The sequence below is a fragment of the Fusarium subglutinans genome (genome assembly GCF_013396075.1).
Source record: "Fusarium subglutinans strain NRRL 66333 chromosome Unknown NRRL66333_c0000346, whole genome shotgun sequence".
NCBI lineage: Eukaryota > Fungi > Ascomycota > Sordariomycetes > Hypocreales > Nectriaceae > Fusarium > Fusarium subglutinans.
The window spans coordinates 124-14,831 of NW_023502409.1; the positions used below are offsets into that span (position 1 = coordinate 124).

A 14,708-nucleotide genomic window follows, 5' to 3' on the forward strand; every position below is an offset into this window, starting at 1 on the left:
GGGGGGAGGCAGAAGCTCAAGCTATTTTACAACGGGTAAGACACAGAGCTCTATGTATATGGAACTGCGTAGAGAAATTAACATCTCCAATGGAAAGGGTGAAAGAAGAAAAGAAAGGAATAACGAAGTAGAAAGAAGGAAAGGAAGCGAACTCGGAAAGGTGAGCACACCCAACGTAAATGAGCACCTAGGAGGTAGGTACCTTACCTAAACCCACCTCAGGGAGGATGCTTAGAAGCTTCAGTGCTACAGGAGCCACTGAAAAGTAAGGTATCTTAGTGGAGGACCTACCTGGAGGCTAGACATATGAAGCATGTAGAGCCACTTCCATCCCGTCCAGTCCCTACCTACCTGGTTCACGAAAGTACCTAAGGTAGGTAAGTAGGTAGTCTAGTACCTAATCCGCGGTCTGTACCTACTTTAACTACCTTATCACTTATTATAAATTATTGAATAAGAGGCTGAAGGATAAAAGGGAAACATGAAAAAAAAAAAACCTCCCAAAAACACGACTCTACAGGTCAGAAACACCTTTTCTCCCCGTCATCCCTGGGTTGCCTTGCCCCCCCCTGGTCTCTTGTCTGTCCGACCCGCGCCGTCAGCTCCGGTGCATGCATGCACTGACACTGACTGACACTGGGTCTGGGGTTCTTTTTTTTAAAGGACTGAGGCGAAGAGGCAGGCAGGGTATTGACCATAGCACAGCAAAAGCCGAGTCTCAACCTGCTACCCACCCACTCTCTCTTCAGCATCATCATTCCGCGTTCACGACTTTGGAACACGCGACAGAGTTGCAGTAATTCATGCTTCTTCCCAAGATAAAAGTATTAGAACACCCAACCCCCCCTCTTTTGTGCACTTTATTTTTCAAGAACACTGCTAACTGAGCAACCTTTTAGCTGGCCTAGAGAGGTGCGCTGCCCCGTCCCGCGGCAACTGGCACACACAGAGAGGCACACACAACAGACCACCACCACTATTACCAGGTCAGGCATGCCAAAGGCCGGCACAATGATCTCGTCAAACACTAGAACTACACGATCTCGTTACTCTAGTCCCGCGCAATCACAGAATACCAAATGGAATGGAGTACTCGACGCGTCTAAGGGGGCAACCGAGGGTTCAAGAGCTTTCATGCAGCGCTGGCTGGAGCCGACCGTGCAGAGCAAAGCGAGTTTCGAGGACGATGGGTTGGTTCGATATGGGGTCGTTGAGAACATGGCGCCCCTGGGAAGTCTGCCCAAACCCAAGAAGACGGGACCGGAGACCAATTCAGGAGTAAAGAGGATTATCTTGCGGCCCTCAGGGGGAGGTGCTGCCAAAAATGTAGCGCAGATGGGCTCCAGCGACCCAGTGGTGGACGTGGACGTGGATGTGGATGCGGATGCGGATGCGGAGGCGGATGTTGCGATTACGGCGAGAGCGGCAGACTCTTCCCCTCCACCCGTGGCTCTACCCCCTACACCGCCACGGAGAGTATCTATTGTGCTCAAAGACGCGGCAGCAGCTGCCGACGACGAGAACGACGAAGACTACGATCCGAGTCGACCAAAGAGACGACAATCAGGACGCACATCTCTCGGAAGACGGTCGCGACGCTCCTCTGCCGGTCGCAGAAGCTCCATCGTGACTAAGCCCACAGTCAAGGAGGCAAAGGAGGCAAAGGAGCGCAGAGACTTGGAGAGGGAGCCAAAGAAGACTGCAAAGTCGGCGGAACGAGCCAAGTCTTTCAAGGAGCTCGAGGAGGATGACGAGCTGGAGGTAGCAGGTGCAATCACAGCAGAGGCGACGATTCACGCAGCTGAACCTGTAGAACCTGAAGACAAAGAATTCGCGGACAAGGTCGTCGAGGCTGCAGTGGACGAAGCCCTAAAGCACTATCGATATCCGACTGCGTGGGCTCTGCGGACCCTATACGACGAAAGATCAAGCGACCCGCGGTTCGTTGCCATGATCGAGGAGGTATTCACGCAAACGGCAGATGAGGCTACGATGCAAAAGTTTTCCAGAGAGATGCAGAAGAAGAAGCGAGAGGGCAAGAAGGACAACCAAGGCTGCTACTATTTCATCCCTCCAACGACCAACAGCAGATTCACTCCTCACAAACCCAAGGCCGCGCCGTACGGCAAACTCCTGCATCACAACCAGGTGGAAGAGGTGGTCGAGGTTGCAGAGGTCGAGACTGAAGACGAGTCAGAGGTGCATATTCTCGACTCGGAGGAAGCAGAGCAAGTGAAAAACGCCCATCGACATCAAGCTCGAGCTACTAAGAGGGCAAAGACATCTCACTCTCGCGCTCACTCTTCTTCCCATCATAGCACTACCCATCCCCATACTCAGACTCAAGCCCACGCCCACGCCCACTCTCACTCGACCCGCAACACGCCACGGAAAATGTCTTCAAGTAACCAACCTCAAACACCCTCGCGCAAGCGAATCAGACGAGACTCAGCGTCGAGTGATTCCTCTCTCTCATCGGCCCTCAGTCTCTCGTCGCCTGAGGCCATAATGGGCAGCCCAAGCCCTGTCCGTCGAACAGGCACTGGCACCAGTCGCCCTGTGCCAACTGGGCCCGACTCCAGTGATGCGCCAAAATCTCGGCCAATCACCACCCGCCGCAAATCACTCGCCTCCAAGGGAGGTGCCAGCAGCAAGGCCAAGCCCAAGACCACCAAGTCTGCTGCTACTAAGCAGCCATCACCCTCAGCTCCCACACTGTCCACCTCAGACATCACCAAAGGCATCAAACTCAAACCCACTGATGCACCCGCAAGTGCGACCATCAGCGTGAGCGCCGACGCCAGTATGCCAGGAAGGGTTTCTGCCGGCCAAATCTTCCCGAACCTGCCCACAAAATCAAAGACAGCAAAGAACAAGGGATCATCATCTGCCCTGGCTCCAGCTTCATTCTCGGCTGATGACGCTGGCCATGATAACGACGACTCTTTCTGGGATCGGAGACGCGATGCGCAAAAGTTTGCCAACAGTGTTACGGCGACTGAGAGTTCTATCCGAGGGGGGGATGAGGACGAGGACCCCTTCACAACTCCCGCAAAATCGACGAGGAAGACGCGTCAATCCATCGCCGCCGCAGGCTCCGCTTCAGCGGGAACGACGAGATCTACGCGCTCGGCGAGCAAGAGACCTCACGACGAGATTGACTCTGCCGTGTCCCCTGTTGCGTGGTCTTTCCAGCGCGAGGACAGCTCAGCCAGAGGATCACGGGCTGCTACGCCCACGCTACGCCCCCCAAAGAAGCCGAGAACTGGCCTTCGTATCAAGTCATCGTAAGTTTATATCTCAATCATCATCTCCATCATCCGCTACTTGGCGTGCACCATAAAATTCACGACTATTGTCATCTGCATATCGCTCTATCTGCTTCCACCTCTGGATGAGACTCATTCATGCCATGCCCTTGACTCTTGGCTTGTCTTATCATCAGCCTCAAGGTTTTTCGCCCGGGATGACTGCGCCGTGACTCCCTCATTTCATCATCATCATCATCATCATCATCATCATTCTGCTTTGGTCGGGTCATGCTAACAAGTATGATTTCTAGCCCTGTCAAGAAGAGAGGAGGAACAGCTGCTGGTGTCCCTCGGCCACAAGGAGAAGCCCTAGCAACCAACGGCGTAGCCAAAGATCAGGTATGTATTTTCATTTTCTTTTGTGCTCATTCATGTATGCTGTGCGAATTCGCGACACCCGCTCTAGACTTGGCCACCAAGATTGGGCCGTCAACATCATGGACTTTGCTGGGAAACTCACCAGATGGTGGCCAATTTTGCGACTCTGTGCCTTGTGCCTTGGGCCTTGTCTTGCCGGGCCAAGGCCAAGATGGCCTACCACTCACTACTGTACGGGGTAATTTCTGGTGGCCCCCGAAGATCCGCTTTTCCGAGCCAGCCCCCAGCAGTTGAATCAGCAACCAAGAGCCGGTGACCAGAGAGAGAGCCAGGGACGTGTTGAAACGCGTAGCGCAGCGTGTCGTATCGAATTGCACGGGCTGAATTGAGTATACTTGGCATGGCTCGCGTTTGGCTAACTCTACCCCCTTTCTCTAGGTGTCGGACAACGACGAAGATTGCTCTGCCTGCGGCGCCGCTGGCGACGTTGTCTGCTGTGATGGATGCCCACGGTCATTCCACTTTGAATGTGTGGGCATGATACCCTCGGACCATCTTCCCGACGAGTGGTTTTGCAATGAGTGCCTATACAAGCGATACCCAACGCGCATGCCCCCGTACAAGGGTGTGTTTGCCGCTGCCCTCATCAACCTGGAGAAGAGCATTCCTCGCGCATTTAGCCTCCCTAAGAAATTGCAGACCCGCTTTGAAGGCGTCAAGGCCGGTGCCTATGGCGAGTACGAAGAAGTCACAGCCGCCAAAACGGCCAAGTGAGTGTTATTCCCAATAGCAACTTGAATTCTAGACATGCTGACAAGGGCTCAGGAGGAAAAATGGCTACGAAGAGTTGCCCGACTTTTTCAAGCAGCGCGACGAAGGACAGGCTGTGATCTGCCACGGCTGTCAGAAGCCTGCCACAGATGTTCGAGCCATCATTCCTTGTAGCATTTGTCCCTTCTACTGGCACATTGACTGCTTAGACCCTCCACTCGCTGTCCCGCCTGTCCTCAAGACCTGGCGATGCCCTCTACATCCAGAGGAAATAATGGCCGAGGTCCGCTCATTGGCACCTGCTCACCGTTTTCGCAAGATCAAAGGATCGCAGACCATCGTACCATCTCTCACAAGAGGTACCAAGAACAACGGGTACATTGAAATTGACTGGGAGGATGAGCCCGAGCCCGGGAACAACTCCGGCTGGCCGGATCCTGACTCGTTCGGTCGAGCTTACAAACTACCAGCAAAGGGGATTGTCCTTGATTTTATTGAGCAGTTGGTCCATTACTCGTTTTTCACATATTCAACTTCTAATGTCCGTACAGGCTACGTCGTCAACACGCTGGCTATGGCCCTCGCCATGAAGAACCCAGATGTGTGTCGTATATTCCAACAACTGGGAGTGACCGAAGTCGACCTCTTGCGGGCTCTGAGTTACAGCGAACTGTCGATGAAATGCAGTTAGCATTAACCCTGACAAGTCTCAAAGAGCGCAAGTCGGACGGCGTTGACCAACTGATCACAGCCCTTGTGGTAAGTCGTCTCAACGAAATTCCCTCACATCACTACACGTGTTACCTTACTGACGATCAATCAATCAATGAACAGGAGACAGCTGATGCCGGCGTTTTGTCACTCATGGCTAAGGCAGATGCCAGTAATTTATCTACTGGTCATTTGACAGAGAGCGACAAGCTTAGTCTGCGTGTCCTTCTAAATCAGATGGATTCCATGGGGGCTCGCATCAGACATCTGCTTGGTGAGCCAGAGCCTGTCGGTATTTCCGCCACCATGCAAGACCAGGATGTCATACCGAGCATCCTTTCCCCACAAGACTCAGCCATTGCTGAGCCGCTCGACAAGGTTACAGCACATCCTGTCACGGAGCCCACGCCCCCTTCTACCATTGACCACGCTGAAGGCTCTATGGATCTCGACTGAACAACCACAGCTCTCTCACTCTGACTCTTGAATTTCCACCTAACATTCACAAAGAGTAATTACGATAAGATCGGTTCTCTACCCGAATTTACCATAGTCTTTTCCCCATCCTAATTCATTATCGGAGGAACCAAACAGGACCTTTGTACGGATCTCTTTAACCTCTGCATGTATCTATGCAAGCGCCCAGCGTAGCATTACGCAACCACCACCTGAAGCGCCGTCTGTTCACGCGACCTTTTTGATTATGGATCGCCGGACTTTGGAGGGCTTCGCTATTGGAATCACGAAACATGGTTATAGAGACGATCTAGATGCTCTTTGCCTCCAGCAATTCCGCGTCTGTTATTTCCGTCTTGTCTGAAGGGGACTGTAACCCAAAGGCAACTCAAACACACACGACCAGCCCACCTCTGAGCATCACAAGAAGCCCAGGCATCGTCTGAGCGGTGCCACTACTACATTACCTCCTCCCCCCTTTGTTTCTTTCTTTCCAATTTCTATATTATGCACGAAACCACCCTTGATTACCCAGTTGATGGTGGACATGACATTAGTAGCAGCTAGTAGACACAGGGTGTTTCGAGATCGAGGTGAACCAGCGCTGCGCTAACTACACTTTGTTTGTATCATAGTTGAGAGTTGATGAGGAGAAAAAGCTATATTGATCGATTCATCCACCCGGGACGGGATCAGAGGCTGGTGCGATAGAAGTATGTGTCAATATGAGAGGAACATAAGACTGAAGACAAGATATTTGATTCTTCATCATCTCAACACTGGCCATCCCCCAACGAAACGTGATAATGTACAAAATGTCAGAAAAGGTTGTCCCTTAAGTCTGGGCATACCCCATTATGTACCACATGTCTATACATCTTCGATCCAAGTTGTGCACCACAGAAACTCCATAAAAACATCAATTGCTAAGTCGTAAAAAGCTCAAAGACGTAGATACGTCAGGAGGCTCTTGCAAATCTTTTAGTTTTAATATACAACAAACCTCTAGGAGCCATGGCTTGCAAGGTTAGCCACTCCCACCCAAGGGTCGCAAGATGAAATCCTGGCATCGTCCTTAATGCCTCAAACAGCCCCCCGCAAAGCCTACCATCGTGTCTATCATCAAACGCTGACGTCGGGCTGGGCCAGACCTATAAAAAGGACTCGTCATAGACGGAGCCAACAAAGGCTTCACAGTGACAACAGACCTCGACCCAACTGCCGTTTTGAACAAGAATCGTAGTATTTTATTCCGTTGAGAGTTTTCCAGGTTTTCCAGGTTCGTTCAATCGTAGAAGTAACCCTGCCTCTCCTCTATCTCTTGCAAAACTTCCAAGACCGGCCTGAGACAAGCTCCGCAAGAAGTAGAAGGGAGGTAGGTATCGAAACAAGAGGACAAGACATCCAAGTGACGGGCAAAAAACGTCAGCCTTGGCCAAGTCACTATAACAAACACGATCGTCTTTGAAATGTGCATCATTAGCCATTGCTCAAACGCCGCTCCAGCTCCCCAATGGTTGCATGCTAGAAATGATTTGAAACATGAGAATAAACCCCAAAGATCCATCGAATATGGTGTCGGTCACCTGAAGCGGCGCGCGAACTGCGGTTGACTTGATCATCTCTGAAAATAGTTTAATTAGCCCCCTCTTCTTTGTTGCCCATTGCGTGACTGAGGTTGTCTTACGCGGCCTCGCCGAGGGTTACCCTGCTCCTGTTGCTGCATGTATCCCATGTTGGGCATGCCTCCCATGCTACCATAACCATAGTTGCCCATTCCCATACCAAATCCTGGGGGTGCGAATGGGGTTTGGCTAGGGGGCATCTGGGGCATCTGTGAAACAGGCGGTTGGATAGGACTTCCATTCGGAACGTTCTGTTGGCGGTACTGATCGACAGATGGGTTGGGACCATTGAAGCCACCATAACCAGCCTGCATAGGAGGATAGTTGAAATTCATGGGTGGCGGCCCTCGATTCATCATCTGCTGGTAATGCATTTGTTGCAAGTTGGCAGGCATTGGGCCTCCGGGTGCGTTATACATCATGCTCTGGTTGAACTGAGGGAATGCGGAAACGCCGCCATCAGAAGGCTCGTTTCTCTGGCCGCCATAGGGCATATCAAATCCAGGAGGGTTAGTTGATTGGTTCATGGGGTTATAGAAAGGCTTATTAGATTGCGCAGAGTTGGGATGATGGCCATTCGAATTTGCCTGTCGCGAGGATGGACGTTGGCGTTGGTCAGCATGTGTACTAGCATCACGATTGTTACCGGAGCTGCGAGTCGACAGGCCAACCTCGTCCATCAGGCGCTTGTAACCTTGGTTGGGCTGGGCCTTGATTCGCAGAAGAACATTCTTAACATTTTCAACAACCTGGTTGCGGATAGACTCATCGAAGAAGGGCGTGGTAAGAACCTTGAAGATCAGTGTAGCACCGCATTGGTGGTCCTTAAGAATGGCTTCAAGTACTTGGTCATTAGGCGTGAAGAACAATGCTTGAAGGATGGCATCGCGTGCATCCGCCTCTGCCTTCTGGTTGATGACCTTGAGCACTGTGAGATAGGCAACTTTGTGGGTGCAGAGATGAACCAGATAAGGCACTAGCTGGGGCGAGAGAACTGTGCGACGTTGGGGAAAAGTGCAAGTGTCGAGGAACCAGGTCAAGAGCAATGCACCATTGGCGTTGGTTGCCAACTGCACGCTGTTCAGGGCAATGGCAGCAGCGAGCATTCGCTGTTGGTCCTTGGTGGAGTGATGGCTCTCGAGGCATGCTCTCATGGCACGAGCACCATACCGGCCCTGTGAAATCTCCCACATGCGGGCAAGCATCGTCTCAAAGATGAAATCATTGTAGGGAGCACCAAACTTGAGACAGCCTTGGAGAACATAGTTGCCATATTGGTCTAGGAAAAGAGGAATAGTGAAGGGGCGGATGTGTTCAACAATCAAAGACATCTGCGCGGGGGTCTTGCAGACATCAATGATCTTCTGGGCTGCCCAGGTACCGTTTTTGTGCACCCCAATCTCGGCCATGTGAGGCGCAATCTCGGACAGCATGGCATCGCGGAGTTGATCGGAACAGTGCTCAAAAAGCTTCTGTACCACGGTGTTACCAAGATAGTCGGACGAGAGCTCGGCAATCTCCGGAAGCATGTCCACAGCGATATTCTCAATTTCAGCCTGAGACAAGCTCTGGTTATCAATTCGCTTGCGGATATCCCGAAGCTTGGGTGCGTCGTGAACACGAGTGTGAGCAGGCTCGCGGATAGGCGGGATTTCCTCAACAAATGAGTTAAACTGAATTGCCGACTGCAGGTTCCGAGAGATTCTGAATCTATCCTCTTCAGACGCGCCAAATTGTTTAACAATATCGAGAATATCAGTGGTCATATCACGGAGAGCAGGAGCCTTGGGGGTTGCGATTGTGGTGGGAATGGCAGGGGTAGTGTCGCCCGCAGGGGTACTGGCGTTGGTTCCCTGGACATTATCTTGTCCCTTCGCAAATGGGTCAGGGCTAGGGGAGGGGAAGACTCCGTCGTGACCGGGAGTGTTGGAAGCAGATGGAGGCTTGGCGAAGTTGATGCGTATGGGACCAGCACCGGGGAAGATTTCCTTGCTGTTCATGCTTGCCTTGGCAGAGATGGCGCTTTCCACCCTCTCAAAATTGACGAACCCGCAATTCTTGTGAGTGAGGACACGAGCTGACAGGATGGGACCGTGGGACTTGAACATCTCAATCAATGTGGAAGTGGTCGTGGAAGTGGGAATACTACCGAGCCAGAGTGCGCTGGTAGGACCCTCAAGACCTTGCTCGTCAGCACTGAGGAGACCAGCGTTACGGCTGCTGGATCTGCCGAGGTTAATCCCAGCAACGGACTGAGGAAGATCCTCGTAATCCTTCTCGTCTTGCAGTCGAATCTCAGCAGGGGCAACAGGGTTAGACAGGTTGGAGTTGCCGGACATGTATGTTCTCATAAGTCGACTTCCAGGAGTGTCCAAGACGCCGGCGGTTCGCGCACGAGGACGATTGGCCTGGTTGGCAAAAGCCTGGACGGCGAGATTGTGGTTGTGAATCGCAGCGTTGGTAGCGGCCAGCTGATCTTGCAGAGCTGCTACGTACTGGGGGTCGAGGGACATTTCAGTGTCGTAATCATCTTCGTCATCTGCATATTTGTCCTTATTATTGACCGAGTAAGACCGGAAACGGCTTGCTTGCTTCGTGAAGTCGAGATTGGCAAGGTAAGGAGTAGCAAGCTGTGCTCGGGGAGGCTGTGGGGTCTCTGCCAGGCCAAGATAGTCCAGGGTTCTCATATGAACATCAGACTCCCCACCTCCTTCTTTTGAGAATTGAGATTGAGCTGGTGAGCTAGGGCCGTTAGAGCCGACACTTGCAATGCTAGCCAAAGTGGACGCTCGTTCGCGTCCCACACCTGTGGGATTCCAACTGCTGAAGATAGAGGGACCGAATGGCGAGCTGGTTCCAGGAATTGGTGCAAACTGACTTCTCTGAGGCATGGAACCGGCACGGAGTCGGGAGAGCAAGGTTGAGCTACTGGAACTATTCTCCTGTACATCAGGATTGGGAGAGGGCGACTTGAAAGGGCTCTGAGTTGGCGTGGGCCTGTTTGTCTTGGCAGCTAGGCCAGGAATACCGATCATGCCGTTGGCTGCACCTCCAGGAGAGAATCGAGACGGCACCGTCCCGGCTCGAGCGCGCCTTGTCTGAGGCATTGAATCCGGCGTAGGAAGCTGGGCAAAGTCCGGGAAACCATCGGTTGGGGACTCGGGGATATTCTCACGTAGCGGCGTAGAATTACCGCTCGTAGGGGGGCCGCCCCAGAGGCTTCCCGGCATGCCAGGTACTCCTTCTTGGGCCTGGATCTCGCGAGCCCTGTAGGGTGGGACCAGTCAGTGTCGGCGCCATCAAAAGAGGAGTAAGAAGAGCATTGGGTTGAGTCCCAGGAAAGGTCGGTATCCCAGGGGGGGGGGGAAGAGTAAGGAAACACGATTTGGGGGCAGACGAACCTCTTGGAGAATAGACGGCTTGAACCAGGGAGTTCGTGCGACGGAGAACCAGCCCCAGATCGCGAATTGCCCGCCATCTTACTTGAAGGGTTGAGACCACCAGACAAGCCGAATGGGGAACGAGAAGGCGGAAGAGGATCGATGGGGGAATTGCTGGCGGATGGGGAACCAGAACGAGGTTGACTGCCAGACTGAGAGGCGTAGCCGAGAGCCAAGTGTTCGGATCTAGAAGTTGACATTATCGATTATCTAGCCGACCTCATGAGACGGTGACACAAGGAAGTGTCGGGCCGGATAGTTGATTATTATTTCTCAGCAGCGATAATTGATAAATCGCCGAATGAATCAACGTTTAGACGTTTCTAACGGCAAAAAAGGACAAACCGTAAAGCAGAAAGTCGCCGGGCGAACAGTCTAGTAGCTATGTTTTCGACGACCTCGGAACGATGGACGAGGGAGACGACAACGTGGAAGCGTCGGAGGATGTTCGAGCGTATTCGACAGAAACGGGGGACTGGATTTAAGGAGCGCGATGCGAACAAGAGAAAACCCAGGAACCGCCGGTATTACAAAGAATGCTCGTGCGAACTGGAGGAGGCCTGTCTGAGCCGAGAGCAGGGTCGTTATTCTATAGCTGAAGAGACCGAGGGGACTAGGGCAAGCAAAGCAAACTGCTGCTCGGACGAAGATGCAATTGAGGTGGATTTAGGTGTGGATGTGGATTTGGACAAAGGTCGTCCAGCGTCGTCCGAGCCCGCGGCTTGAGAGGGCGCAAAAAAAAGACAAGGGAATGTAATAAGGAGACTATTTCGGGCGGAGGGCAGGAGGGCACAAACAAAGATATGATCAATATACAGGCCTCATTGAAGAAGTTAAAAAAAAGGAAGATTTTTTGACTGGGCCTGGAGAAGCAGACGAGACGAGCGCGATTATGGGGGATGGGGCACAAACGGGGGGTGAGGAGGGAAGAAGGAGGAGGAGTCGAAGAAGGAGGGATGTGTGATATGTGATGTGCGATGTGCGAGGAGGCGAGCAGGAAGGTAAGGCCTTGGAAGATGCTGTCCCTACTGCGGACGGGACGGGAGTACAGAGCACTCCACTGTACTGGTACCTGCCCGTACCTCCACTACCTAAGGTACCTGGCTGGACATGGACTTGCCCGCTAGGTAAACTACTACCTGTGACCAAGGCTGCTTCTTGCCCTGCCCTGCCAACTGCTAGCTGGGGTACAAACAGAGTTGAGGCCAGGACTAAGAATACAATAAATAAACAGTCTGAATCCGCCTATATCGCACTGGAAGCTAGCTAATGGTTTCTGTCACCTGTAATTGATTTCTGGTCTAGACACTTATGTCTTCTTTCACACCCTAGTAAGCCAGGCAAGAACGTTAGAGGGGGCGGGAGAAGCCCTGTCCCCTGTGATTTTGCTTTAGAAGACGCTTTTTATATCCGTAGTGGGCTGGAAGCTCAAGCGAAGCGCCCCCAAAAGAAACGGAGAACTTGACGTGTTCCGATCATTATTACAGTATCTACAAAGTTTCCTATAATCAGGCTGTGGCATTCTTGTCAGCTTGAGGACTGTATACGCGTCCAGCTTGGCCATTTATGTTAGTGTCTAGGCATTGCAATGATTTTGGCTCAGTTCCGGGGCTGTTCGTTCGCTCAACTGCTGAGGTGCCTATGAATAGCAACTAGCCCAATGTCCAAGGCCCTTCCATTGGACACCCAGCGGTTGGTTGATGAGCCTGTCCATTGATTCAGCCAAGATCTGATGGTACGAGGTGTCGAAGGGCTATCCGCATAGACAGGTTCAGGTATGAAACCTAATGCCATCTCCTAGTTGTCTCTGACGGGTTGATTGGCTGACCACCTACCCATTGACTTTGCGCTATAATAAACAATTCTGGCATGAGTTGCAACTATTCCTAATATCTTTTCCAGATATTCGTGGCAGACACAGGGCAGCAAAAACATCCTACTACTCCTCCGTAGGTGGTCCAAAGATCTATTGAGCTTAGGTACTGTGTGCGAGGTCTGCTAAAATTTCCCAAGTATTTTTATCACTAACTTAGGACAGAGGCCCTAAGCTTTTGTCTCCTTCAGGTGAGGACCATATTACCTACCTACGTAGTTGACGGTAAATTCTGACGTGGCCCCCGTAATTGATCATTTTTAGAACATTTATCAATGGATGTTTCGTCGGGACTCAGTTTGAGTCTCCTATACCAATGAGCAACCTGTAAGCTTTCAGGTTGAAACTACCTAAGCTCGCCAGGACATATCCACCTCTCAATTGCTGTCCCCAGCTCTACTTCGTCCCGTTTATCAAATATGTTCTGTTCTGTTTGTGTGCAGACAAGACTCGATTTGTTTCCCCACATCCATGCTCCATGAATATCTATATCTAGAAGTCGGCAAGCATCCGAGCATTTACGGCATTTTGCCTCGGGAACTGCCAAATACATCCTCTAGTCGAAGTTACACCGCGGAAGAGCTGAAATGGGGCTCCTCCAGTGTCGTCTTGGAAGTCAATCTCTCTCTCTCTCTCTCTCTCTTTGTTGTGTGTGTATACCGTACTGTAGGTAGGTACTTAGGGAGGTAAGGTTATCTCAGTACCTAGGTTAGTAGTTTGCATGGCAGTCCTGTCATTCTCGTCGACTTGTACTACTTGACAATACCTACGTACCTTAGGCACCTTACGTAGGTATCACATGGGTCCTATGTGGTATTAAATTAGGTAGGTATCCCCTATTCTGCCTTACAACCTTTCACGACCGGGCAGCAAACAAAAGCTTCTCCGATACTTTGAAGGGTTGTTACTCTGCTGCTTGTCACTCGGCTTTGAGATTTCACGACTCAATGGTCTCAGCTCGCTCGTAGCATTCAGCACCGACTCGAATATTGCCTTCCCATTATGATACACTATCCACCCTCTATCTCAACTCTATAGTTACTACTCGACATTGTCATAATTCGACGTTTTTTCTGATTCTTCATTTTCATGCTCTTGCAGAAGCACACTCCGATTGGTTGCACTGATGACACCTCTCCATCTCCCTTTCAGCCCCCTGTCAACAGTAGAGCCAATCGTGACTCTGCAACTTGTCGGCGGAGGATCTAGCCTCTTGATGAAACGAGCCTTACTGTAACCCCCTGTCTTTTCGACTCCCTATCCGTACATAACACCCACAACGAGGTAGCTCAGGGGTTATCTTGAGTATCTCGAAACACAGCTCTTACCATCCCCCCCTTTATCAATGGTGTTTCCAGAGCTATCACCAACACTCCCTGTTCAAGTTTCGTCGTTGGTTCTGGGCCTTGTCTCAGATAGCGGCCCGTAATCCCCGGGCACTCAGGCACTATTTTAGAACTTGCCCAACCTCGGTATAATCGTTGACTGTCTTCATCGACTCAAGATTTGATACACGGCGCCGTCAAGAGTCACGATTTCAGGGAGCAGTTGACCTGGATGTGTTAGAAATACCCGTATGTTGTAAAGATCATTGCCCCCCCCCCAAAGAAAACAAAAAAAAGAAAAAAATCCGGATTTCTGTACAATTAATAAATTGAACAACTACATCAGATTGAAACCCGTCTAGAGACATCCAGGACATGCATTGCTGTCACCCAATTTCATATTTTCTCTATATACATTGCCCTTTGATCATGCTCTTTCAAAGTGACTCTTCTGCGCTTAATAGTTCCCAATTGCGCTCAAAATGACACTGTTGTGTCATGGTTAAGGCAGACAGTCTTCCCGTGTTCATTCTTTTCTTCAAGGGAAAAAAAAGTTTCATCCAGTCCCTCATGTCACCCGACTCCTAGTACATTGGGTATTTGCCCGAGTTTTCATCGCATGTCATCATCATCGATACCGCGGAGGGAGGCTTCTTGGACAATGTGGCTAAATGCCGCCAAGTAGGTGTAGAGACATCCGCACATACGCAATGTTTTTGCCAAGTGCGAGGTGCCAAAGAACTTTCGCCCATAAACGCCAAGAGAGAAAAACACCATCTGTGGGGGAATATATGCATCGCCTTGCTTCTGTACCTCATTCAAAATGTCGGGCTGCAGCATGAGCGCCCACTCCTCACGTATGTCTCGTGTGCGTCCTC

The 14,708-nt window shown here is 51.2% G+C and overlaps 2 protein-coding genes across 2 annotated transcripts; one reads left to right on the forward strand and one right to left on the reverse strand.

Annotated features, from left to right (window-relative positions):
• Positions 1–1,011: 1,011 nt before the first annotated feature.
• Positions 1,012–5,567, forward strand: FSUBG_13464 (essential subunit of the histone deacetylase rpd3s complex; the record flags this gene model as incomplete). The annotated part of the gene is made up of 5 exons (XM_036678358.1): positions 1,012–3,287; positions 3,563–3,650; positions 4,068–4,399; positions 4,455–4,901; positions 4,952–5,567. 5 exons carry the CDS (start codon positions 1,012–1,014, stop codon positions 5,565–5,567), a joined length of 3,759 nt encoding a protein of 1,252 aa, XP_036531063.1.
• Positions 5,568–7,206: 1,639 nt separating this feature from the next.
• On the reverse strand, positions 7,207–10,832 carry FSUBG_13465 (RNA binding protein; the record flags this gene model as incomplete). Its single annotated transcript, XM_036678359.1, has 2 exons — positions 7,207–10,459; positions 10,594–10,832. The coding sequence occupies 2 exons, from the start codon at positions 10,830–10,832 to the stop codon at positions 7,207–7,209; spliced, it is 3,492 nt and encodes a 1,163-aa protein (XP_036531064.1).
• Between the last annotated feature and the right edge of the window lie 3,876 nt (positions 10,833–14,708).